Source organism: Sciurus carolinensis, chromosome 2, assembly GCF_902686445.1.
Source record: "Sciurus carolinensis chromosome 2, mSciCar1.2, whole genome shotgun sequence".
In the NCBI taxonomy this organism is placed as follows: Eukaryota; Metazoa; Chordata; class Mammalia; order Rodentia; family Sciuridae; genus Sciurus; species Sciurus carolinensis.
The window spans coordinates 179,155,080-179,181,787 of record NC_062214.1 but is presented as its reverse complement, the minus strand read 5'-3'; the positions used below and the strand labels follow the sequence as shown (position 1 = coordinate 179,181,787).

At 36.9% G+C, this 26,708-nt stretch overlaps 1 protein-coding gene and 1 non-coding gene across 2 annotated transcripts in view; one reads left to right on the top strand and one right to left on the bottom strand.

Annotated features, from left to right (window-relative positions):
• Positions 1–12,613: 12,613 nt before the first annotated feature.
• Positions 12,614–12,682, bottom strand: Trnaa-cgc (transfer RNA alanine (anticodon CGC)). The gene has a single exon. It is a non-coding gene; the product is annotated as a tRNA-Ala (tRNA).
• A 5,850-nt stretch (positions 12,683–18,532) lies between these two features.
• Positions 18,533–26,708, top strand: part of Sel1l (SEL1L adaptor subunit of ERAD E3 ubiquitin ligase) — a 65,833-nt gene continuing 57,657 nt past the window's right edge. Inside the window, exons 1-3 of the mRNA XM_047538993.1 lie at positions 18,533–18,702; positions 24,036–24,073; positions 24,878–25,109. Of these exons, the coding sequence (XP_047394949.1) occupies positions 18,633–18,702; positions 24,036–24,073; positions 24,878–25,109 (340 nt within the window). The 5' untranslated portion in view covers positions 18,533–18,632. The remainder of the gene's footprint in view (positions 18,703–24,035; positions 24,074–24,877; positions 25,110–26,708) is intronic.

The following is a 26,708-nucleotide window of genomic DNA, read 5'->3' as shown; positions in this document are numbered from 1 at the left end:
TTATAAAATTCATATAAAATAAATCAACAGCTAATATTATTCGGAATAGGGAAAGCTGTCTAAGATCTAGAACAGGATAAGAATGCCCACTTTCATCACTTCTATTAACATAGTACCAGAAGTCCTGGCCAGAGCAATCAGAGAAGAGAAAAAAATTAAAGGACATTCAAGTTGGAAAAGAAGTTTCAAATGACTGAAATTATGTAAGGAAAACCTCAAAGATGCCACCAAAAAGCTTTTATAACTAACCAATGAATTCAGCAAAGCTGAAAGATACAAAATCAACAAAGGAAAATCAAGAGTATTGTTATAAGTCAATAGCCAATTACCTTAAACAGAAAATAATCTCATTTACAATTACTATAAAAAATACTAAGGAATAAGTTTAACCAAGGAGAGAAAGACCTCCAAGATGAAATAAATGAAACAAGGAAATAAATGAAATGAGAAATTGAAGAAGAGAAAAAAAAAAGTAAAGTCTTGCTCTGTTCATGGATTGCAAGAACCAACATTGTTTAAATGTCCACACTACCCAAAGTGATCAATAGATTCAATGTTCAATGCAATCTCTATCAAAATACCAATGGCATCCTCACTGATATAAAAAAAAATCCTAAAATTTGTATGGAACCACAAAAAATGGGATCATAAAAAATGAGATTCTATCAACCCAGAAGCTTCTGCACAGAGAAAATAACAATCAACAGAGTGAAGAAACAACCAAAACAATGAGAGAAATACTTGCACACTATTCATCTGACAAAAGGTCAGTATCCAGAATTCATAAAGAACTCCAACAACTGAACAGTAAAAATATGAGTAACTATTTTTAAATGGGCAAAAGACATGTTTAAACATTTCTCAATAGAACACAAATAAATGTCCAACAGGCATCTTTAAAAATGTTCAACATCACTAAATCACCAGGGAAATGCAAATCAAAACCACCATGAGATAGCACCTCATGCAAGTAATAATGGCTATTATTAAAAAGACTAAAGATAACAATTGTTGGCAAAGACACAGAAAAAAAGGGACCCCTTGCAAACTATTGGTGGGAATACAAATTTGTAAAGCCATCATAGAAAACAGTAGGGAGTTTCCTTGAAAAAACTGTCATAGGATCCAGCAATCCCACTACAGGTAATATACTCAAAGGAAATGAAATCACTTCCATCTTCTCTATAGCACTATTTACAATTGCCAAGAAATGGAAACAACCTAAATGCCCACCAACAAATAAATGGATAGAGAAAATGTAGTACCCATTTACTTTGCAATACTATTCAGATATAACTTGAGGCAACATGAATGAAACTGGTGATCATTATGTTAAGTAAAATAAGCCAGGCACAGAAAAACAAGTACCACATCATCTCAGTCATATGTAAATATTAAAAAGATGATCTCATAAAACTTGAGAGTAGAACAGCAGTTACCAGAGAATAGGGAGATTAAAGAGGAGGGAGGGATGAGGAGGACTAGGGTACAAAATTATAGTTAAATAGAAATAAGAAGTTCTGTTTTGCTATTGTACTATAGGGTAATCATAGATAACAATAATGTGCCATACATTTCAAAAAGCTACAAAAAAGGTTTTGAACTGTTTCTCCATAAAGAAATGATGTTTGAGGCAATTGGTACATCTACCCTGATTTAAACATGACACAACATAAGCATGTATCTAAATATTACTTGGAATACCATAAATATGTGCAATTTTATATTTTCATACGACTGTATTTTTTTAGAAAAAGAAACGTGGAAAACTGAGAAAATAATGTGCAATTTTGTACACTGATTAAAAAGACGAACAAAAGCAAGCTAAATGGTTTGCCTAATCTCACTAAAAGATTGGCAAAGAAAAAAGTGATGCGGTCAGAATTTTTGCCAAAAATCCAAGAGCACTTCTTTGTGCTACACGTGGCATGTAATTGCAATGCGTTGTAGGGAGAAATGGGTTCAACAGCATCAAGAGCAACACCATTATTTGGAACAGTTCAGATATGAAACTGGTATCTTCTGGATCTACCCAAAATGGACCATCATTATGAAACATTGAAACTTGACCCTCACCATAATTTGACACATAATGGGAATATAGATTACATGCTATCAAAGTAATTTGGGTTCCACAGAGAAAAGATTCAAGATGCCTAGCAGAGTTTGGCAGAATAATATTCTCAAATCAAAAGTGAAATTAATTTTGAATTTGTGCTGCCCATATTTTTTTATTGTAAACAAATGGGATACATGTTTTTTCTCTGTTTGTACATGGAATAAAGGCATACCATTTGTGTAATCATAAATTTACATAGGGTAATGTTGTTTGATTCATTCTGTTATTTTTTCCCTTCCCCCCACCCCTCCCACCCCTCTTTTCCCTCTATACGGTCCTTCCTTCCTCCATTCTTGTCCCCCTCCCTAACCCTAACTCTAACCCTAACACTACCCCCCCAACCCTCATTATGTGTCATCATTCACTTATCAGCGATATCATTCGTCCTTTGGTTTTTTGAGATTGACTGATCTCACTTAGCATGATATTCTCCAATTTCATCCATTTACCTGCAAATGCCATAAATTTATCATTCTTTATGGCAGAGTAATATTCCATTGTATATATATACCACAGTTTCTTTATCCATTCATCAATTGAAGGACATCTTGGTTGGTTCCACAATCTGGCTATTGTGAATTGAGCAACTATGAACATTGATGTGGCTGTATCTCTGTAGTATGCTGATTTTAAGTCCTTTGGGTATAGGCCAAGGAGTGGGATAGCTGGGTCAAATGGTGGTTCCATTCCAAGTTTTCTAAGGAATCTCCACACTGCTTTCCAGAGTAGCTGCACTAATTTGCAGCCCCACCAGCAATGTAAGAGTGTACCTTTCTCCCCACATCCTCGCCAACACCTGTTGTTGTTTGTATTCTTGATAATCACCATTCTAATTGGGGTGAGATGAAATCTTAGGGTGGTTTTGATTTGCATTTCTCTTATTACTAGGGATATGGAACATTTTTTCATATGTTTGTTGATTGTTTGTAGGTCTTCTGTGATGTGTCTGTTCATTTCCTTAGCCCATTTGTCAATTGGGTTATTTGTATTCTTGGTGTAGAGTTTTTTGAGTTCTTTATAGATTCTGGAGATTAGTGCTCTATCTGAAGTATGATTGGCAAAGATTTTCTCCCACTCTGTAGGCTCTTTCTTCGCATTGCTAATAGTTTCCTTTGCTGAGAGAAAGCTTTTTAGTTTGAATCTATCCCAGTTATTGATTCTTGCTTCTATTTCTTGTGCTATGGGAGTCCTGTTGAGGAAGTCTGATCCTAAGCCAACAAGTTGAAGATTTGGACCTACTTTTTCTTCTATAATCTGCAGGGTCTCTGATCTGATTCCGAGGTCCTTAATCCATTTTGAGTTTAGTTTTGTGCACGGTGAGAGATATGGGTTTAGTTTCATTCTGTTGCATATGGATTTCCAATTTTCCCAGCACCATTTGTTGAAGAGGCTATCTTTTCTCCATTGCATATTTTTGGCCCCTTTGTCTAGTATGAGAAAATTGTATTTATTTGGTTTTGTGTCCATGTCCTCTATTCTGTACCATTGATCTACCTATTTTGGTACCAATACCATGCCGTTTTTGTTACTATTACTTTGTAGTAGAGTTGAAGTTCTGGTATTGCGATACCCCCAGCTTCATTTTTCCTATGAAGGATTGCTTTAGCTATTCTGGGTTTTTTATTCTTCCAGATGAATTTCATAATTTCTTGCTCTATTTCTGTAAGGTACGTCATTGGGATTTTAATTGGAATTGCATTGAATCTGTATAGCACTTTTGGTAGTATGGCCATTTTGACAATATTAATTCTGCCTATCCAAGAACATGGGAGATCTTTCCATCCTTTAAGGTTTTCTTTAATTTCTTTCTTTAGTGTTCTGTAGTTCTCATTGTAGAGGTCTTTCACCTCTTTTGTTAGATTGATTCCCAAGTATTTTATTTTTTTTGAAGCTATTGTGAATGGGGTAGTTTTCCTAATTTTCATATTTATTTTAAAGTCTTAAACTATGTATTTTTAAAATTTTTGAGGACTTTTTCTAAATTGAAACAGATACAAAATATGCAACAAATATGATATTCTAATAAAATATGAAATAATATTCTAATAAACTTATGATTTTCCCAAACTATGAAAAAAAATTCATGTTCAATTAATTTTGAAATGAATTTCAGAAAGATTATCATAAAGAAAATCATAAACCAGGGTATATCCTTAATTGAAAATGACTGTTTATCAAATTGAGTTTCATACTTATTTTAAAATTCAGCACTAGGGCTGGGGATGTAGCTCAGTGGTAAAGCAAGAGTCTGTCATGCTCAAGGTTCTGATTTCCATCCCAGAACCTGTAAAAAGAAATTAAGTAAATAAAGTTCAGCAATGGACATTTGGAAAGTGTCGCCGCCCGCGGCAACAATTGCATGGGTATTTATCGGAGGGGCCTAGAAATAAACTATTTTTCCTATATTCACTAATGTATAGAGGAAGAGAGACTTTGAGAGAAAGATAGGCTTTGCTTAGAGGAAGAGAAACTTTGCTTATCAGGAAGAGAGACTTTGCTTAGAGGAAGAGAGACTTTGCTTAAAGAAGAGAGACTTTGCTTTTAGAGAAAGTTTTAGAGAAAGAGAGGCTTGCTACGCTTATCAGAGTTCTATTTCTTCTTAAACTCTGCTGCTTCTTCTTAGAGGTGTGTCCTGCATCCTGTGAACTAAAGGGTGCAACCTAGAGGTGTGTTCTCAGTTCTCCGCTCTACGATCTGCCTTCTGCCTCTGCCAACTGCTTCTTACTGCTAGCTGCTTCTTCTCTCTGCTAGCTGCTTCTGCTTCTCTGCTAGCTGCTTCTCCTAGCTGCTTCTTCTTACTGCCGCTTCTGCTTACTGCTGCTTCTCCTCTCTGCTAGCTGCTGCTTTTTGACTTCTGCCTACTGCCCACTAATATCCCCTCCAGGAGGTGGAGGGCAGGGTCACGCTAGTTGAGATCAGGCGAGGAGCCAGCTGCCCTATCACGGCAAAGGTCAAAATGAGCAGACCGGAGCAGGAGCACTCGGGAACACCTGTGCACTCGTTGTGTGCGTGGACTTAATTGAATACGGCCAATGATAAATCACCTGGGTGTGCTTATGTTAATCAACCTCCTCACTGCCGATGTGATCAAAGCAACCTCCGGCTGGCCGCCAGGCACCATCCCAGCACAGCCCACATGGCACAGTCCCCAACAGGAAAGAACAACTTCAGAGTGATGGACCTAGAGGTACTTTAAAGAGACAACTATAATTGTGGTAGAAAAATAGCAATTTAGATGATGATTTAAAATATGTTCTAGTATTTTCCTTGAAAAAAATAATTTAGAGTAATGAGGACCCAACTGGAGGAGAGTTTCTAGACCTTATTTTATGCAAGTATCTGATTTTTTTCTGATTTGATTTTTTTAAAGATTTCAATAAAATATTGCAAAGCAAGTTTTTAAAAAGAATGATTTATTCTTTTGCACACAACCCCATAACTCTCTTTGAATACATTAGTAATCTTTGTAGCTCATTTTTTAATTTAATAATGTTGTAAGAACTTTATTGGCAATTCTAATTGCTACAGCCTCAGCAGAGTGGTTTCCCTAAATTGGAATTCAAAAACCATATAAGAAACTCAATGTCTCAAGAAAGATTATATAATTTGACATTACCATCAATAGAACAGAAATTTTGTGAGAACCTTAATTAAACAGCATCATTAAACTGCTGACATGAGGCAAGCAAAATAAGAATGTGAAATAAAGGTGTTATTTCTAAGTTACATATGTCTTTAATGTGTGACTCACCCAAACATGACCAACCCATCAACAGAACATCTAGGGTTATACAATGATGACCACACAATTTTCTTTGATATGAGCCAATTTTCAGTTATGTAAGACTATAACTTTTTACATTTGTTGTGAAGTTGTATTTGTTTTGGCAGGAAGATAGAATATGATTTAACAATTTGTTTGCTTACTTTATAAATTTTAATTAATCATAATCATGGTATATAAGCCTCCATTTTATTCACACCCTGGGTCCTACCAGGTGTGTTCCTTGGTGGGGGAGCACATACTCAGCATCACTAAAGAAAGCCTCCTTACCTAATACACTACTTTGTATATGATTTTATGCAAGTTTATGTTCTTCTCTTTGTAAACAATATCCTTCAGAGAATATTTATTCATGAAATGAATACAGACATTGCTTTCAAATGCAACTTCCACCACCACTAATGAACTGATCATGAAATTACTAAAAGATTCAACACAGGAGTCTGAAAGATTCAAAAGTGATAAACAAAGTTGTCTATAGTGACTTCCTTCCCACAAGCACAGTTCAGAAAAGGGAAAAAAGGAGGACATTGACTGATCCTCCTCCGGCAGGTGATCAAAAATTGATTTCAATGGAGATACGTCACGTTAATGGTGTGTCTTCTTGATGTAATGGATACACATATGACATATGGTTTCTGTGGTCTTTCTCATAAAAATCTACAACCACAGTCCAATGAGAAAGTTGTCAGACCAATCCCAACTGAGGAACATTGTACAAAACACCCTACCAGTACACCTCAAAAACTGTCGATGTCTTCAAAAACAAGGAATGCCTAAGAGACTGTCTTAACCAAGAGGATCCTAAGGGGACAAAATTAAATATAACGTGCTATCCTGGATGGGATCCTGGAACAGAAAAAAGACATTAGGCAAAAACTAGGGAAAGCCCAAAAGAGGGAGAACTGGTTAATAATAATTTACCAATATTAGTTCATTCATTGTGACAAATGTACCATGCTAACTCTAAGATGTTACCAATAGGGGAAAACAGTGTGGAGTATATGGGAACTCTGTACTCTCTTTGTAGCTTTTCTGTAAATATCTAACTATTATGGGATTTAAAAAATTAGATATTTTTAAAATTTAACAGAGCATGCATGAAGGACAAAATGACCTCAGATGAGGCCACCTAGCAGTAAAGGAGAATGGAATTCCCTAAGAAGACTCACCACAGGATGGGTAGAGGCTGAATTTGTGACCAAGGATCATTCTGAGTCTCAGACTGTCCTAGGTGAGGCCTGGGCTGGATACAGCAGGGTAGTGCTTCTGGAACATTCCTACGTCAACCATCTTGACAGCATGGACATGCTTTGTAGGAAATGATCATACGTCTGTCACCAAGAGCCAAATCCTCAAATCCTCAGGCCATTTTCCCTCCTTATCTCTCCTGAAGGGGACACTAGGAAAGCACTTGTCCCTCCCACCCTAAGCAGGGACAACATCAGGGGATGACCACATGGGGGCATATGAGGCTGTCAAGAGCCTCAGGCAGCAGTGATCAGTTACCCTGGGAGGTAACTGGCAAACCACAGGTCTGATCTTCAGGTCTTTCCAAGCTGACCCTAGGGTGACTGAGGATGTGCCAGGCATATGGTCCCTCAGCCACAGCAGTGAATAAGACACATCGCAATTGATTTTCATTTCTGAACTTGGTGCCAGTATCCTCACTAATGGCTGACAACTTAATTCTGGTCTGTTAGAGGTCACATGTTCCTTGGTCTAATGAAATAAATGATTTTTGTTGTTTTGGTTTCATCATCTCCACTTTAAAATGGAATCCGTGCAAGATCTATTCACGCACACACACCCTCCCCATCTTAGGGTCCATCTTACACTGAGAAAGTCGCAATGGTACAATGATAGGGAGCGGGGGCAGTTCTGGGTCCTTTGAAGTCCTCTTTTGGTATTATCCAATGTCTATTCTCTTAACACCGGCAGTTCTGGTGACCTACCTGTGCTGATCTGGTTCACAGCCGGACTCTGTGACCTAGAAGAGTCTGAAAGACTTCAACCACGCACTTTTATTATAAATGGTTTCAATGGCCTTACCCCCCCCACCCCCAGTTTCCAGAAACCAGATTACTGGTTTTCAGGCCCTACTCCCGCTCTTCCCAGCTGTGTAAAAACTATCAGAACCTTCCACACCCCAAACTACACTCTGGACCTTCCTTTATCTGTATTTCCCATGTCCCCATTTTCACAGCTGTCTGTGCCTGGTGGTGTAAGGAGAATCTGTGGGGAAAGGTTTCAAAAGGCCCAGGCAGAAATCAAGACACAGCATTTCTGTATTCTCGAAACTTGTAATGTGTGGGAGGAATTTTCCTTCTGTACAGGACATTCCTCAAGACTGTTACCAGCACATAGACAGACACATGCACAGAGGCATAAGGCAGATCTCTGTGGGGAAGGATGATAGGGTTATGAAGATGCTCTTCCTCTTCTTTTCATTGCATTTCATCAATTTTGTTATTGCACCTTGGGGCTCTTTCAATCTCTCTATCTAAGCTAGCCTGCCTGGACTGCCATAAATCAGGATGTGAAGATGGGGTTCTAATATGATAGAAGGCCGGTGGTCTTATAAGAAGATAAGAGAGAGAAAGGATCTTTCTCCCCACTCCTACATACTGAGGAAAGGTCGTGTAAGCACACAGTGAGAAGGATTCAGTCAGCAGGCCAAGAAGAGGGCTCTCACCAGAACCTGAACATGCTGACACCCTGATCGCCACACTTCCAACTCCCAGAGCTATGAGACAATAAATTTCCATGTTTAAGTCATACAGTTCATGGTGTTTTGTTACTTCACCCCATGCCAACTGAGATAGTTACTGTGTCTTTTTTTTTTTTTAATAGTGGATTCTTGTAGAATTAAAGATGAATGTAAGTAGCCTATTGACTGGGTTGTCAACATTTATTCATAATAAAGAAATTTGCTTTATAGCAGCATTTATTCTGCAGTACAAGCACTTGCCTCATTACAACCCAAGTACAGTTTTGGGAAAAAAAAATATGTAGCAAAATGTTTAAGACCAAATATATACTAACTAAAATAACCACAAAATAACTGTCTGGAAAAGGGAGAGAGTCCAACAACAACAAAAAAGAAGGATTAAACTTGATGTAATCTTCTTAGAAAAGTTTTTGGAAGACATTAGAGTTGGGTTTTGTAAAGGAAGATTATCAGAAAATGAGTCACCCAGCTAAAGGAAATATATAGGATGGTCCAGGATAGTGTAAATAGGTTAAACTCACATCTGAAGCAGAATAGATGTATTCCAGGAGAAGGGAAAATATGATTAGAGATGCAGAGGAAAGGAGGGAGAAAAGACACTGACAGTCAAGCAGAGGAATTTGAACTTATTTCACAAATTATAGGAAACCCTTGTAACTTCTTGGGCAAGAGAGTTTGAGAAAATGAATCTGATGACTCTATCAGCAAGTTTATGTAACATGAATTAACGAGGGCTATGACTGGGATGTTGAAAGAAGAATTTTCAAGAAATATCAGATGACAAGAATTGCCAGGACTTAGGGATGGATTTAATTGTTGCTAAATAGTAGTTATCAGTTCTTAGGCATGACAAGTGGGATATGCTGACAAGGGAAATGGTGCAGACCTGGTCCATTCATGTGGAGGGACTTGGCACTCATACTGGGAGCACCAGTCCCAAGTTTTCCATAACTAAACACTCAAATATTCTGGAGAATCCCTAACACTGACACTGTAGGATCACAAGTTCAAAGTCAACCTCAGCAACTTAGTGAGATCCTAAGCAGCTTAGTGAGACTGTCTCAAAATAAAAAACAAGAAGGGCTGAGGATAAAGAATAGTGGTAAAGCACCTCTGGGTTCAATCACCAGTATTAAAAAAAAAAAAAAGAACAGGTACATATTTCTATGATTTATGAGTCAAACTATTTCAAAGTGAAAACTATTTCAAAAAATTAATAGAGGGCTGGGGATATAGCTCAGTTGGTAGAGCGCTTGCCTCACAAGCACAAGGCCCTGGGTTCAATCCACAGCACCGCAAAAAAAAAAAAAATTAATAGAAACAGTTTAATAAAAAGGTCTCCATATCATCTTCCAAGGCATGCCCCTGGTGACCATTCTCCAATTAGGCTTCATCTCCCACAGTTTCCACCACCTCCCAATAGTCCATTCAACTGCGAACCGGTCCACGCATCCATCTTTTGATGATATCAGAGCCCTGGTGATCCAATCACTTCCCAAAGCCCCACTCCTGAACATTGCTGCATAGAGGACAAGGATTCAACCAATGAGCATTTGAGGGACATTCCAGATCTAAACTATAACACTACACCCCAACACACACACACTCACACTCACACATACACTTCCCAGCTCTGTCTGATAAGAGATTGTAGAAGCAATAACACCCCAGTAGCAAGGAGTCTCCTAAAATGTAAATATCATTTTTCAGAGAAAGGGAGCAGGATTCCTTGGAAAAATGGCTAATTCCAGGGCTAGGTCAGGGAAGGTATAAAACATGTAAATAATACAAAACAGTAAGGGTGAGCTCAAAAAATGATGGGGTCATGTCACAAAGATGTAGGTGTCACTTTGAAGGAGCATCAATAGCCAATTTTGAGATAATCTTACAGTAATGATAATAAAAGACCTATTGAGTAAAGAATTGGAGAATATCATGCTATGACGTGAAATAAGCCAATCCCAAAAAAACAAAAGCCAAATATTTTCCCTGATAAGTGGATGATGATATAAAATGGAGGTAGGGTGAGGGGGTGAGAAAAGAATGGAGAAACTTTAGGTTACACAGAGGGAAATGAGACGGAGGGGGTATGAAAAAGGTGGAATGAGACAGACATCATTACCCTAAGTATATGTATAATCACACAAATTGTATAAATCTACATTGTGCACAACCATAGAAATGAAATGATGTACCCCATCTGTGTACAATGAACCAAAATGCAGTCTATAAAAATAAATTAAAAAAAAGAATCTGACCACACCAATGTAAATTAATTGATTAAGTTAATAAATAAGAAAATTCTGCCTCCACTAGAAAGTCAATAATAAACACAAGAAGGATTGATGGAATTAGAAAAATCACCATTTGGCATCTCTTACAAAAATAATTAAATCATGCAAGAATCATGAATGTATACATGATAAAAGTAGGGGATGATCATTAAGAATCTTGTGATACCTACTTAGTCTTACAGTAAGCCCTACAAGATACATATTAATTACAAAAGGTAAATAAAATACAACAGAAATGCCTCCTTAACCAAATCAAAATCAACTTTGCCAGGGACTCTCAAACATCATTTGCCTGCTTATCTGGTGCCCTGGAGAGAATTCAGCATTTCTTTATACAGAGTGTAACACCTAAATCTAATCATGACACAAACTGAAATTAGGACACATTCTACAAAATAACTGGCTTATGCACTTTAAAAACTCAATATCAGAAGATTCAGGAAAACACAAACACACACCCTACAGGAACTGATCCAGGTAAGAGGAAATTAACCAAACTGGATACACCTCCATCTCTTGGATTTTCTATTGTTAGAAAGGAAATAATTAAAGAAAATTGGTGCAATCTGAATAAATTCTGTGGGTTAGTATTGAATCAGTTATTAAATGTCTGACTGATAATAGTGCTGTGGTTATGTGAGGAATTTTTTTTCAGGAAATACACATTAACATATTTAGGAGAAAAACAACATCATGTCTGCAACTTAACTCTCAATTTTTATGCTGCTTGTTTTAATTACATATAAATGTGCATTTACATAAACATATTTTTGTGTATATTTGAAATACACATTCATACATTTTAGTATAAATCACATATTTCTTTTTGCCAATGCAGCCCCTTGATCTGAAATTACTATCAGTCATCACAGAAGTGATTTGCATTTATAGTAATATTATTTCCTTTATTTGAAGATCTTTCTCTAAAGTGGTCATTTTGCATTCATCCACCTCAACTCCTAACCAGTATGTGAACTTCTTTGAATCAGACTTTTTTCTTTTGGAACAGGCAATGGAACCCAGGACCTCATACACCCTAAATATCTAAGTCAGCTTTTCGTGACTATGACAGAGATGACTGACAGGAACAACTTAGAGGAGAAAAATTGTATTTTAGGCTCAGAGTTGCAGAGGTTCAGTCCATGGTCTATTGGCTCCATTGCTCTAGACCTGAGATGAGGCAGCACATCATGGGGGAAGAGTGTGGCAGAGGAAAGCTGCTCAGCTACTGGCAGTCAAGAAGCAGAGAAGGAGAGCAAAAGCATGAGGCGCATGGGACAAGATTTAATTTCCAAGGGCACAGCCCATGATCTAGTTTCCTCAGCCTTGTTCCAAATGCCTACAGTTATCACCTAGTAGTCCATTTAAATCATTAATCCATCAAGTGGATTAATCCACTGATGAGGTTACAACTCTCTTAATCCTATCACTTCAACTCTGAACATTCCTGCATTATCTAACATGAATCTTTCAGGGAACACCTCATATCCAAACCATAAGACTAGACAAGTGCACTGAGCTACATTCTGAGGTTGTTGTCATCATCTCCTCCTCCGTCTCCTCCCCCAACTCCTAATTCCTTGCTCTTCTTCTGACAGGGACAGGAATAGGGTCTCCTAAATTTCTCAGGTCACTCTCAAATTTGAGAATGATTTTTTTTTTTTTTTTTTTTTTTTTTTTTTTTGCGGTACTGGGAATTGAACCCAGGACCTTGTGCTTGCGAGGCAAACACTCTACCAACTGAGCTATCTCCCCAGCCCTCAAATTTGAGATCCTCTTGTTTCAACCTACCCCAGTAGCTGGGATTACAGGCATGCATAGCGATGCCCATCTGAATTAAACTTTTGAATACAATTGTTTAATTGTTTTAATTGGTTCCTTTAGCTTTATATACAAACAAATAATAGTTTGTGTGATAAATTTTATCATTCCTGTGTAGGAGAGAGATCTCTAGACCACTATCCAAGCCACAAATCCATATTGCCAGACTCAACATCAGATTAGCATTCTGCTAATCTGTAACAACAAATCGACAAATCCCACCATTATGTACAACTATAATGCATCAATAAAAAAAAGGAAAAAAAAAAGTAGCATTCGGTTTTTCCCTTAATATTGGCCTAAAATCCCCAAAACATCTGGCCCCAACCGCTTCTCTGATGTGCTTCTCCCTCCTTTACCTTTTTCTGTAACCATAGAGTTCATTGTTGCTCGTAGCACACAGTAAACAAGTTCTTGCTTTTCCACAACCTTCTCTCTATTCCTAGAAAGCTCTTCACTCCGGTATCTTCATGGATCATTCCTGCATAATCTCTCAGTCTTTACTCAAACTCAGCTTTATGGGGAAGACCAGAGCACACTTCCCAGGAAGTTTAAATTTAAATGACCTCCTTCTCCAGCCTCCTTCTTCCCCTTCCTGCTAATTTTTCCCCATAGCACTTACCACCCTCTAATATATTATAGTTTACTTACTTATTTTATTCTTGTTCTCCCCCTATTTAGAATGTTAACTCCGGGTTTCGTCTATTTTATTTACAATAGTGTACCATATAATAGGTGCTAAGAAAGAAAAACAAAGAACAGTTCCTGACATTCAGGAGCTGACCTGGCACTCACCACCAGGTTCTGTTATTCTCCAATTAGACATGAGCAATCTCATGGAATCCCAAGCACAGACAGGTTCCTCTGTCTCCAGAATGTGATGGCACACATAATTTTATCTAAGCACATACAAAAACAAGTTCCCTGTGCCACCCACAAAATGCCAAATACTTTCTCTTTGGAGCCAGAATGAATGACTACTACTTTTTTACCAAATATGGTTTTATTCTCATTCTAATCTCCCCTCCCTTAAGATTTATTGATTTATTTCTACCAAGTCAAAGGAAACATAGGCATCCAATCTAGAGCAAATCTGACTTCCCTAGACCCTCCACAAATCACCAAACAAAAGCCCAAATTCTATGATAGCTTCCTTAAAGCATCATTTTGATAGGAGACAGATAGACTTGAGTGGTGGGAACATGAGGTTCTATAAACTGGGACCACTATGCTGACAACCACATGCTTTCACTTTTAAAAAGCAATTTACCTGCAGCCCTGGCTGGCTTAAGTCTACGGGATATGTTGCATTCCTCTGCAAGCTATCTGTTATCTTCAGAAGAAATGCAGACACAAAATAAGGTCAATAAAAGGAACACAAGCTACCCTGAAGGGGAGGAAATTCTGTGACCCTTACATAAACTAGATCCCGGAACTTAGGGAGATAAGGCTAATTCCCCCAAAACATAAAATCTGTAAGAACACGTTCCAAGTAGAACTAGTCAACATGGGCCAAAACGACCTAGAGTTTTCATGGCAGTGGGGACTTGTAAGTATGATGTTATCTATCATGTTATCTGTCAAAAGTCAAGAATTGGACCTGGGTGGAATTCTCTAGAAACTTCCCTGGGACCCCCAATAAAACTTGAGGGCAGGAGGGGCACACCATTTTTATTCCTCTCGGAGAGGACCCACTTTCTCCCTTAGGAGTGTCCCCTGCCCCTTTCCTTTTTTTTCTAGAAAACTCCTGCCTGTTACTCTGAATGACATGTCTGAAATCTTTCTTGACTGATTGCAAGAATCAGGTTTTGAAGTGGGGGGAGGGAGACTTCTACACTGCCTCAGTTTCTCCGGGGACCCCAGCCCTATAACACTTTCTGAGATACCCTATGGTGTGTGTTCTTCCACAGTGCAATGAGTCCCAAAGTCCATGTGCTCAACTGCAGGTGTGTTCCTGTTGGCCTTTGACTGGGAGACATCGATAGTGCTCAAAAAATATTGTGGAAGGAAAGAAAGGGAAGGGGAAAAGAAAATTCCTAATGTAACATTCACTAATTAAACAAATTGTCACCTACTAAAGGGTTAAGTATTCTGAATTTAATAGGAACTCCAAGTTGCTTACCTTATAAAGTTCACCCAATTGAAGTTCTCATTGAAATTTAGTTTTAATCTAGTCTCTGTCCAGAACTAGAAGTTAACAAATCTATAAAAATTGTACCCAAAGAAGCCTGTCCATTTATTCAGGGTATAAAAGCACACTGGATTTTCCTTTATCTGACTCAATACTGCTTAGTAATAATAGATACACACAAAGTAAATGTCACTTTGATAAACTATCTTTCACCTATCAGCTTCAAAACTTGGTTTTAGTGAACATAATCCTCTACAATCTGTTATCTACACTTTGAACTTTAGGACCTTTAATTGTAATCATGGAATGCGACATGAACATCCAAAGGTTATTTATTCTGATTACTTATTATCTACACTATTCACTATCCTGAAGTTATGAGGGATAAAATGGGGTGTAAAGCCACTTGTTCATTTACTTCAAAAGCTCAGAAAGTAAAAGAAGACACAACCTTGCATCTCATCATATAGTTTCAGGATTTATACTTCATTTATGCATGAAAAAAGAAACACAAGAGAAATTACTTTAATTCACTCCACCCTATCAAAAAAAATAGAACAGTCTTCTCTAATCCCTAAGGGGAAAATATCCTGCTTCTCTCACCACTAATCCTGCTCTGGCAGATACCTTGATACAAATGCTGGCAGCCTGTACACTAAACAACTCAAATAAATCCCTAAGAACAGCATAGGAAATGATATACCCCACCAACTTTCCATTCTCAAGAAGGGTCTCTGGGAATTGTCTTGTCATCCTGGAGAGATAAGCAAGAAGGGTTTGTGTCCTCAACACTTTCAGGGGTTCTCAACATTTGCTGATTGCCTAGTTCATCTCAATGAAATTAAAATCATATCAATATCATGTACACAAAAAGGGACTGATTCCTCTTTCCATCAGAGCCTCTGCTGTGTTGTAATGCAAAGTAAATAGGTTTTCTGCAACTTGGAAATCTATGACAATGACCCAGAACACTTTTATATGGACAGACTGAATAGAGCACAGCTGAGCAAACATAAAAGAAGTTTATCAATTAATAAATAATAACATTAACATTTCGTACCAGTAGAGTAAGTACATAACCTTAACAGGGAATGTTGGCAGGGGACCTTGAGGCACGTATACTTAGCTTGGATAAGGCTGTGGAGAATTTACAGACTTTTTTTTAATTAAACAACATGCAGCATAGCAGACTGACCAAATAAATCTGACTTTCCCACGCCATCATTTGAACCTGCTTTGGAGACTCAGAATTTCCCCAGGAAGTCAAGGTCTTATGGAGCATTTGCAGAACATATTAGTTACTAATTGCTGGCTAATGGCAAAAGCTCTACTAGTTCTTAACCCTTTCCAATTAAAGGAATAAAACTAATTTCCATCCTTATAAGCAATCAATAAGAAATAATAACTGTAGAACACTACATAGTGTAGTAAGTGCCTTTTCCCTGAAACTCTTTTGAAATCTACAACCAACAGGGAAGGCGTATCTATCAATCAACGATAATTATCTAATGCTAGTAGGTGGCAAGTCCCATGTTATATTCCTACATTCAGAATCATGTGATTGTCACTGACCTCAGCAAGTTTACAATACATATGAGGCAAGGTTGTAAATGTTTGATAATAGACACTTGGAAAAATGAAGACAAAGGAGGTCAGGACTGGTTGAAGAAATCTCAACCAAGAAGAAAAGCAATTGAAACTGGGGAGAATGCTAGGGCTACAGCAAAGAAGTAAGGGCAAATGAGAAGAGGGTAGGGAAGCCCACAACAAGGCAAGATTGTGTTAATGTGGAAAGTTATAAAGCAATATTAAAAAGTGAAAACAGGGGCTGGGGAGATAGCTCAGTTGGTAGAGTGCTTGCCTTGCAAGCACAAGGCCCTGGGTTCAATCCCCAGCAGCTGCAAAAAAAAAAAAAAAAAAAAAAAGTGAAAACAGGTCCATACAGCACCCATCACAGGGACTTAACTCTGAGAATTCATAAAGACAAAAATTAAAAAGAAGTTGGACCTTAACTAAGCAGAGTACCTTCCCAAATCTTATGATCAGATAATCACCGATTCTTGTGTGGAAGGCAGAAATTTCTTTCTCAGTACTTCACCAAAAGAGAACTGTCAGCACATGCTCCTAATCTGTGAATCAACACATTTCTAACGTTCTTTATTCTATGAAAAAAAGAGGCCATTGATAATTTTTGAATAGGTATATGAAAGGAGTGTTTAAGAAAAATTAATATGACTGTGGTATGTGATTTAGACTGGCAGGAGAATCATCTGAGAATGTAACAACTAGACCTCAGGTGCATCATCCGGGTAAGGGAAATGTGACCCATTAAGGAAATTTCCAGTAAGAAAGAGAAAAAAGTAAATTAATACAAAAGTAAATTTTTAAATGAGAGATAAGATCAGATGAAAATGGGAGGAAAATGATTTTACTCTATGATTTAAAAACAGAGAAGCTCTGATGAAACATGTCAGTGACAGAAATGAAGGTAAGAGCCAAGGAGGTTAAGTAGAAAAAGAACTTTTTGTCAGATAATATCTTTCTTTCATTCCCCCCTGAGATAAAGAACAGCAGTTAGTTTTTTAGGGTGTTCCTGGGATGCGCGGGGGAGACTTCCTCTCAAAAAGGAAAAATTCCCAGATTGACAATGCTCTGATTGCAGATAGGTACTAGGGAAAACAGAATGCCACAATTTGATGAAAGAAGGGATGGTGGCACCAAGCCACTGCCCTGCTACCCAAAAGGAACATTCCTGAATCCGTGTTACATAAAGTATTTCTGTTTATGGCAATGCTGTAGCTATTACCTCCATCTCTACACTCGCCAACACAGCCTCTTTTCAGGTCAAGGAGGAAGAAAACAGTGCAATTCACAAGACTAGAGATAGAGGACAAGTGTTTGAAAGGGTTTTACAAAAGCTCTTGGCACATTTTCCAGATGATTATTATCTGGTGGCCCTAGGAAAAATTCATACTAGCGTCGAGATAATCTACACTGCCTATGATTTCCTTTTGTATAGGAAAGAATGAACTGTAGTTAGTTGTACCCTGGTTTCTGCATACCACGGTACTCTTTTACGTAAGTTTTTAAAGTAAATTTCTTAAAATCTAAAGTTTTAAAAAAAAAATTAAAGCTTTAAAAATTGTTACATTTTTCTCAATGCTCACGTCCCTATGTTCAAATTCTCTAAATAAAACAAATAGAGATGATTAACAGATATCATGTCTTAACCTCATGGGTTCCTTGATATTTACTTTGGCCCAAAAGCAAAACATAAAAGTGGGACTTCCAGCCTTGTGCCAATATCTGGCTCGGATGTTAAATTCTCTTAACTTCCACAGCCACCTGGCTTGCCCCAGGATGGACTACGCTTCCCAAGAGCACACGCCCGTCAATCACATGAAGTGTATTGTAGTCCTCACGCTCTGATTCAGGAGCTACCAATTAGCTGGGGCCATGTCGGTGAGACTGTGGTCCAACCAGGAATGGTGGTGTGGGAGCTTCGCGCTATGATTGGCCAATAGGTGACCTCGAGGCGGGGGCAATGAGGCGGGAGGGGCGAACACAGCGATTGGGCGAGGAGCCCGCGGCGGCAATTAGGGATTGGCTGCGCGCTGGGTCAGGAGGCCTGGGAAGGGGCGGAGAAAGAAAGCTAGAGCAGGAAGAGCAGTGGCGAGGCGGCGGTGGCTGAGTCGGTGGTGGCAGAGGTGAAGGCGACAGCTCCACGGGCTGGCAGCGGCCGCGAGAGCAGGATGCAGGTCCGGGTTGGGCTGACGCTACTGCTCTGTGCGGTGCTACTGGGCTCGGCCTCGGCGTCCTCGGGTCAGTATCCTTTCCCGCGGCCTAAAGGCCGGAGCCGCCGCCCCCCGGCCTCGTTCGGTAGTCGGGCGGTGGGGGCTCAGGGCTCGGGACTCCGCTGCCTGTGGTCACACTCGCACTGGCCTGTCACTCGCCGTAATCTTGGGCTTCGGTGGGCCTGACCATAGTAGGTATTTTGGGAGGCGGAGGAGGGGAGAGAAAGAAGGGGCGGTTACACTGCCCACACCTCTTTCTCAACGTAACAAACTTTACGTGGCTTCTCACGGATAAGGAATCGACTCCATGGGAATGAATCCCAACAGCTGGCGTAGACCCACCACATGAGCCCGACCCTTGTGTAGCTGATGTACTGCATTCAGCCTGGAAACCTGCGTTTGTGCTTTGTAATTGACACACTTGGAGCTGTCACTTTGGGCACAGCAGGGGCCAACAACCCTAGCGATTGACAGTGGTTTGGTGCGTTTGCCTAACACCTAAGGTAGTCCCTAGTCTGTTTTTTAAAAAACGGAGACTTATGATGTAACTGTAGCCACTGTCCAACCCGCTTTTTAAAACCTTCCTGAGAGAGTGGTGACCTCTGTCACAGTGTCTGAGTTGTCTCATGTTTGTTGACAGCGATTTTATCACTTTTGAGGGATACATGGTTATCACAAATTGAACAACAAATAGTTTCACCTTTTTATATAGATACAGAAATTCATGGGCTTTTGAATTTACTGTCAATTACCTAGTTTATGCTCTGGTTTTGAAAGTTGTTTTCTTTGTTAATGTCTTGGTTTGCCTACATCAGAAAACTTCTCTTGTGGGAATGTTGATTTAAGAAAAAAATAGTATCTCTAAATGTTGATAAACAATTAGTATAGGAAATCTGGAATTTGAATCAGTGTCAATTAACAAAATAACTGTTCTCTGGCTTTAAATTTTTTTGGAACAAGGCAAAAAATAAATGCCAACTCCCATTTTTTTAACAGAAAATTTCCCAGCTGGTTATTCAAATCCCCAAATTATCTGCCCTAGTTGTAAATCAATGCTGTAACGTCATCCTGCTTCTAAAATAAGAGACCTAAACCAAAATTCTGTCCATGATGTGGTTTAAGACACCATTTTAAAAGCAAGAACCATATTCAAACTACTTTACTGGCAGCATGCTTTGAGCTTCATTCTATTCCAACTTGTAGTGATGGTCTGTGTTCATGCCAAATCTTTAAAATCTATATGGTACATAACTCTTGAAGCACCTCTAGCAGTTGTTTGATTAAAAGAAGTAAGAAATTAAGCTGCTGAGTTTAATAGCAAAGTAACTGACCACTTTAAACAGAATTCCTCGTAGGTTTTGTTAAGAATTTGTTTTAGGTCTGGAATAGCTCAGGTATTTTTACAGGAACATGGTCTGTGAGTGATTCTTCACCCTAAAGATTGAGAAGTAGACTAATTAAAGATATGATATTTATCTCTGAATTCATTTATCATAGTTTAAAGAAAATTAAAGCATACAGATTTCCCTGTGTCTTCCTTTGACTTCGTTTCATATGCACAGAGCTCCATGCCAGTGGAGATGATATTTAAAGATCAACAGTTGGGTCTCTGAGGATCTTACAGTAAAATACTGTTAACACTAAAGTGTTAAATCTTGGGTGTATTGATGTAAGCAAAGATTCAAAAAAAAAAAAATGTCTGCTTTGATTTCCATCATTGTTAAAAATGTGCCAAAACATTTCCCTGGTGAAGGCAAAGTCTTAGCTGGACCTAAAATAACATAGATAGGCATGCTGAAAGTTAATAAAAGCCAATTGGCTTCCCCTATTAATGAATTCCAGCAGATTCAACCAACTGAAGATGGAAAATATTTGGAGGAAAGATAGTGTTTTTCCTTGTCATTGTCTTCTAAACAATGTAACAACTACTTACATAGCTAGGTATTATAAGTAAGAAAGGGTGTAAGTTATATACAAATACTATGCTCTTTTATATAAGAGACTTTTAGCATCCTCAGCTTTTGGTATCCTGGGTTTTGGGGGTTGAGGGTCCTGGAATGAGCTCTCCATATAAATAAGAGACAACGGTGTTGTACTGATAAGTGCAAATATCATAAAATGTGTGATATAAAGTTTTATGAATTAAGTGCTTGGATTTTTCATTTGGCTTTTTTATTCATTAAAGTGCTTATTTTATATAGAATTTCAGCCTAGTTTTAAGAGTTTAGAATTAAAGCTTTGCTCCTATATAAAAATCAAGTTTGGGGTAGTAATTTTAGTGTGAATGTTAACTGTTACCCAGGGAGGGTTGCATTTATAACTAGGTAAAATTTGGTTAACCAACAAAAATGATCTCAGTCCTATTATTAGCTATTACTTAATAGCTAATAAAGACGTAGGAATATGATACTTGCATTAGAAATGTTTCCTTTCCCTGTTAGTAAATAGAGGATTAAAAGTTTTTTCTCAAGATAATGGTGAAAAAGTGTAATGTTTCTCACTTAGAAGTACATACTTTCTTGGGACTAGAGATGTAGTTTAGTGGCAGAGGATGCAGGAGACCCTGGGTTCAATCCCTAGGGCATACAAACACACACACACACACACACACACACACACACACAGAAATACAAATAAAAAACAACAAAAAAAACTTATTTATGACATGCAATGTTATAGAATCTTTTTAATTAGATCCATTGCCGGTATTTCAGATAACAGTTATACCATAAATTCGGAGAGTAATTTTCAGAGAGGATATTGAATTTCACTGCTTTCGTTCCTTACAACATTTCCAATGAACAGGACAGATGGTGTCATCCCCTTTTGACAGATTGAGAAAATGGAGGCTGAGCAAACTTTTGACACTGAACCTTGTCTATCCAAATTAATATATGATGAAGCCAGTGTTGTACTTAGTTCTTAAGAGACCTCAGCTTTGGGATAAATCAGAATCAAGAATATTCCAGGATCTGTAGAGATCCTAAGCAAAGTGACAAAGCAGAAGACAGTATCTGGTCTCTTTTCACTTAAGACTTTGTTTTTGAAGGTGTGCTACCTGACAGGTGACAAAAAGAATGTTATAATCGCTTTTTCTTGAAAGTATCCCTGATACTTTGTGACTGTGTTAGCTGATATAATGAAAATTTATCTTTTTTAAAGGAAGGTGTACAGTTAATGAAGTAGTATGAATAATTGTATTTTGGATGTGATACTGGTGAATGAGAATCCATAACTCTTTATGGATTACATTTTTTCTTGTTGCTTGGTGTTTGTGTTCTGATAAACAGCATTACTATTTACTTTTTATTTATGGATAACTCCAGTGTTTTTCATCTTTAGCTGCATGTTACATATTGGAGTGCTTAGGGTATAAGCAGCTTTTTAAATATATGTTATATGAATATATGTATCAATTTGAAAGAGAAAATACTTATGCTTTTCGATGGCAACCTGGAATAGGCTTTCCTAGTTTAGTAACTGAGAACAAATTCTCTTATTTATCAACAATCTTACTGTTTCCTAGTTTGTAAAGAGAGAGGGAAAGAAAGACAGCATGATGCAATTCTCATGAAATAACCCTGATGTCACAAGTCATGTCTCTTGGAGTTCAGAAACACATTTTGCTTCTCTAATGCCTAACAGTTTGTAGTGTTGCAAATGTGTATGTCTTTCAATTTACTTATAGGTGTCTATATTACTTACCTATTGGTACCTTTGTGACCTGTTGTGACAAGGTACTAGATTTAGTAATTAGTAGAGTTCCATCTAATCCAAAGTTTCAGTCTTTGGGGATGTATCATACACATTTGCACACCTGAAGACTTCTCTTGATATATTAACTACATAATATGCTTAACTACATGTACACATACAACTGATAAATAATAGAGATGATTTTCTTAATTTACCTAAAGATATACTGAGAATGGAACTTGAACCATCTGTTAGAACTTGGGCTTAAGGTTATACTTGGGAAGAAGTTAACAGGAAGGATGATTGTTAATTGACATCACTACAAAATGTAAGGGCACTATGGACCCAACACATGCCATACCTTTCTCCCCACCTGCCAAAAACCAAACATACTATGAGTGTAATCTAAAGTAAGTGAATGTGAATACCAGCTGTAATTTAAATATCTTTGGATTGAGGCACTTTCATATATGGCAAAACTTAAGAGGTAGACTGGTTTTCTCAGATATTCAAAACAATTATAAAATAGAGTTATATATTTTTGCATGAGTTGATTGTATTTCTTTAAGTTAGCTTAGCTTTAATGACAATCCAAATCCAAAACATGTTTTTGTTATAGTTATAACTTACAAATAATATTTAGAATAGAACTATATGAAGTAAATATAACAACAACTAAATTTTCCAGTAAAAATCAGATGGTCTTAGAGTATCTACTGATTAATTTCTCATATATCTTATGGAGCAGAAAATACTGAATCTTACTCTTGTATAAAATCAACAAGATTGAACAAGAGATCATCTGAAATTTTTATTTTTTTTAACTGGCAATCTATGCAAAGAGCAAACATTTGCTCCTGAATGTTGAGTTATTTCATATGTTTATGTAAGAGCAGGAAAAAGAATAACAAGCAGTTAAAATAACAATAAGAGCTGGGAAACATAGAAAGAATAAAAGGAAAATCGTGTAATCTGACATAACCAAAGCAATCTATATGAATTTGGAAGAAAGGTGTAATTGGTGGCTGGATTTATTATTTATTTAGTATAAGCTGTCAATTTGTTAATAAATAGCTCTCATGTGGGTAAGTACACAATAATAGGATGCTACTTTTTATCTCTATCTGGTTATCTCTTCAGTAAAGTGGAACATAAATTCTAACATAATTGGCGACTCTACTGACAATTATCATTACCATTATTATTATTATTTGCCATTCTTGACATTAGCAAACAATTAACTGCTGATTAGCACTAAAATAAGCTAATGTAACTCCAGATCCTGAGCAGAGGAACAGAATAAGTAGAAGACTAGAATATGAAATTTGAGATTTATTTTTATGAACTGAATAACTCATTCTCAGTAATAGACTATATACAAAATATTTATAGAAATCAGATGGAATTAAAGTGTCTGGGGTTTGTTTGTTTTGACTGGAGCACAATTTGTTTTCCTACCTGGAGAAAGAAAAAAGTTACCCCCTCAACCTATTTTTTCTTTTCACTTAATTTTTTGAAACCAGATCCTGAATACAACCATTTTTAAAATAATTCAAGGTTAATCCAGCACTGATTACTTGGTTTATTTTTCAGATGTTTCTTTTAATAATACTTGTAACATCCCAACAGATAATATGACCAAGTTGTCTTAAAATTTCTTTACAGATGAAGAAGGCAGCCAGGAAGAATCCTTAGACTCCAAGGTATGTACTAAAATTTGCACAGACCAGTATTTACTGCATGATTTAAAAGCATGGATTTATGGACCTTAGAAAGGATATGAAATCTGTGTCTTTTGAGTAGCAGATGTAAATTAAAAAGAAAAGAAAAAGGTGATCTCAATATTAGTTATTAATTCTTCTCGTGACCCACACGAGAGAATAATAGATACTTCCATTAAGAATGTTGGCTATTAGGTTTAATTTCTACTTGAATATTTAGTGTGTGTATCTGAGAGACTTAAGACAGTAACATTTTTGTTGCCTAATGAGAGATTGGTTTTGATTTTAGTGTCTTGTGTGTATGTGTGTGTGTGTAGTTTCTTTTAATTTTGAGGATTGAACTCCTGCCATTTGTTTCCACTTACATAAATTTTCCCAAAAAAATGAGTTAATGTACCCATTGGTTGGTTAAATGAATAAGACTGAGTCTTACATATCCAAGGAGGACAGTTAGTTAACCCTAATCTCTAGAAGAAATGTAGATAAAAACGAAGTTATATATAATACAGTGTTATCATAGGGGAAACACAAGGTGTAATAGGAACATGTAGAGGGATAACCTAAACTGGACTTTTGGAATTAAGAAAAGCTTCCTGGGAAAAAGTAGCATCTGAATTGAAATTCAAAGAAAAGAGTGAATCAGGCAAGTGACGAAGGCATGTCATGAACAACAAGTGGGAGCCTGTAGGGATGAGCTGAAGCAGATGTAGCTGGGTTTGCAGAAGTGAAGGAGTGTTGGAGGGAGTCTTGTTTCTGTTGATAACTAAGAATACTTTATATTCTCAGACTGCTTTGCCATCAGATGAGTCAGTAAAGGACCATACCACCACAGGAAGAGTAGTTGCTGGTCAGATATTTCTTGATTCAGAAGAATCAGAATTGGAATCCCACATTCAAGAAGAGGAAGACAACCTCAAGAACCAGGAGGGGGAAAGTGTCACAGAAGAAATCAGCTTTCTAGAATCTCCAAATCCAGAAAACAAGGACTATGAAGAGCCAAAGAAAGTACGGAAGCCAGGTAGTCGGGACGTTTTCTTTACTTTTGCTTGATTTAGGAAAGAGATAACTGAAATTTTAAAACTAGTGAGTGTAGAAAGATGCTGAAGAAGTCTGATTTTATTGATTATTAACCATATGTACAGAGTATAGGTTTATGGCATTTCTTAGATTTAAATATATTAGTTATTCACTTAATAACTTATTAATAAGTTATTAGTTATTCACTTACCAGATTTGACCCATGTTACATGAACTGAATTCAATAGAGGAAATTCCATACGGGTTATATTAATACTCTAACATTTCTTTTTGGATACCAAAAATAATAATTTAAAATTATCAGGGCAGTACACAAAATAGAAGCACAGAGAGAATTGTCTACAGGTTGCATTAGCTGTTTTCAGAACTGTTAGAATTTTTACTACAATAACCTTTCAGTCATCCTAGATAATTTGAATTAGATATTTATCACTCTCCAGTTGAAGCTTTTGTAAACATGTAAACTGTAATCCTTTTTCTCCTTCTTGACTCTTCTTTTAAATTTAAATTTTGATATTTCTCACAATAGTGTGAGCTAAATGCCTGTTCTAAAAAATGTGTCTACCTTGCCTTATCCTTCCACCCTTCTGTCATTTAGTTTATTATTTCAGAAATCATGACCATAGCCATTTATTATTTCATTATTAACCACTCTCAGGAATTGATCTAGATTTGAACTTTTAAAAATTCAAATTCATTTTTTAACTGCAATGTACCTTACTCATGAATAGAAAAACCATTTTTAAAAAATTAAAAGTACTATAAATCCCATCATCCCATCAACTAGAAAAACAGCTATTAACATTATGGATACACTTACAGGCTTTTTTTATAGGTATATGAATACTTTTTTAAAAAATTATTTGTTTTTTTTATTTTTTACAGACCACATTTTGATTCATTGTACACAAATGGGGTATATCATTTCATTTCTGTGGTTGTACACGTTGTAGATTCATACCATTCATATAATGAATACTTTTTTGGTGAAAGTATGGATTTTATTAATATGTAAGGATAGAAAGTAACATCATAAGTACCAAAAGATTACCCAGAGAATTATGTGTTATATTTAATAAGTTGTGTAATATTTTAACTTACAATTTTAAAGCATCAGTGTGTTCTGTAATATTGTATCCTCAAACATTATCTTTTTACTGGTATTCATTACTTGACTGTATTAGGTCTTCCCTCTAAAAAATACATTCTAAATATAAATATTGCTATGCAAATCTATTTTTTTCACTTTTTTTTTATTATTATTATATACAAATGGGATACATGTTATTTCTCTATTTGTACATGGAGTCAAGGCATACCATTTGTGTAATCATACGTTTACATAGGGCAATGATGTTTGATTCATTATTTTTTTTTCCCTTCCCCCCGCAAATCTATTTTAGAATATGATCTTATTTCCTTTTCAAGTTAGAGATGAGCAATATTATCTAAACTTCAACTCTCTGAACTTTTAAGAAAACTAAATTTGGTTAAAATGTCCATACTATTTTATAGCCTGCAATTTGTACTTAACAGTTTGCCATGAACATTTTCCCATGTTATTACTCTTTTACAATTT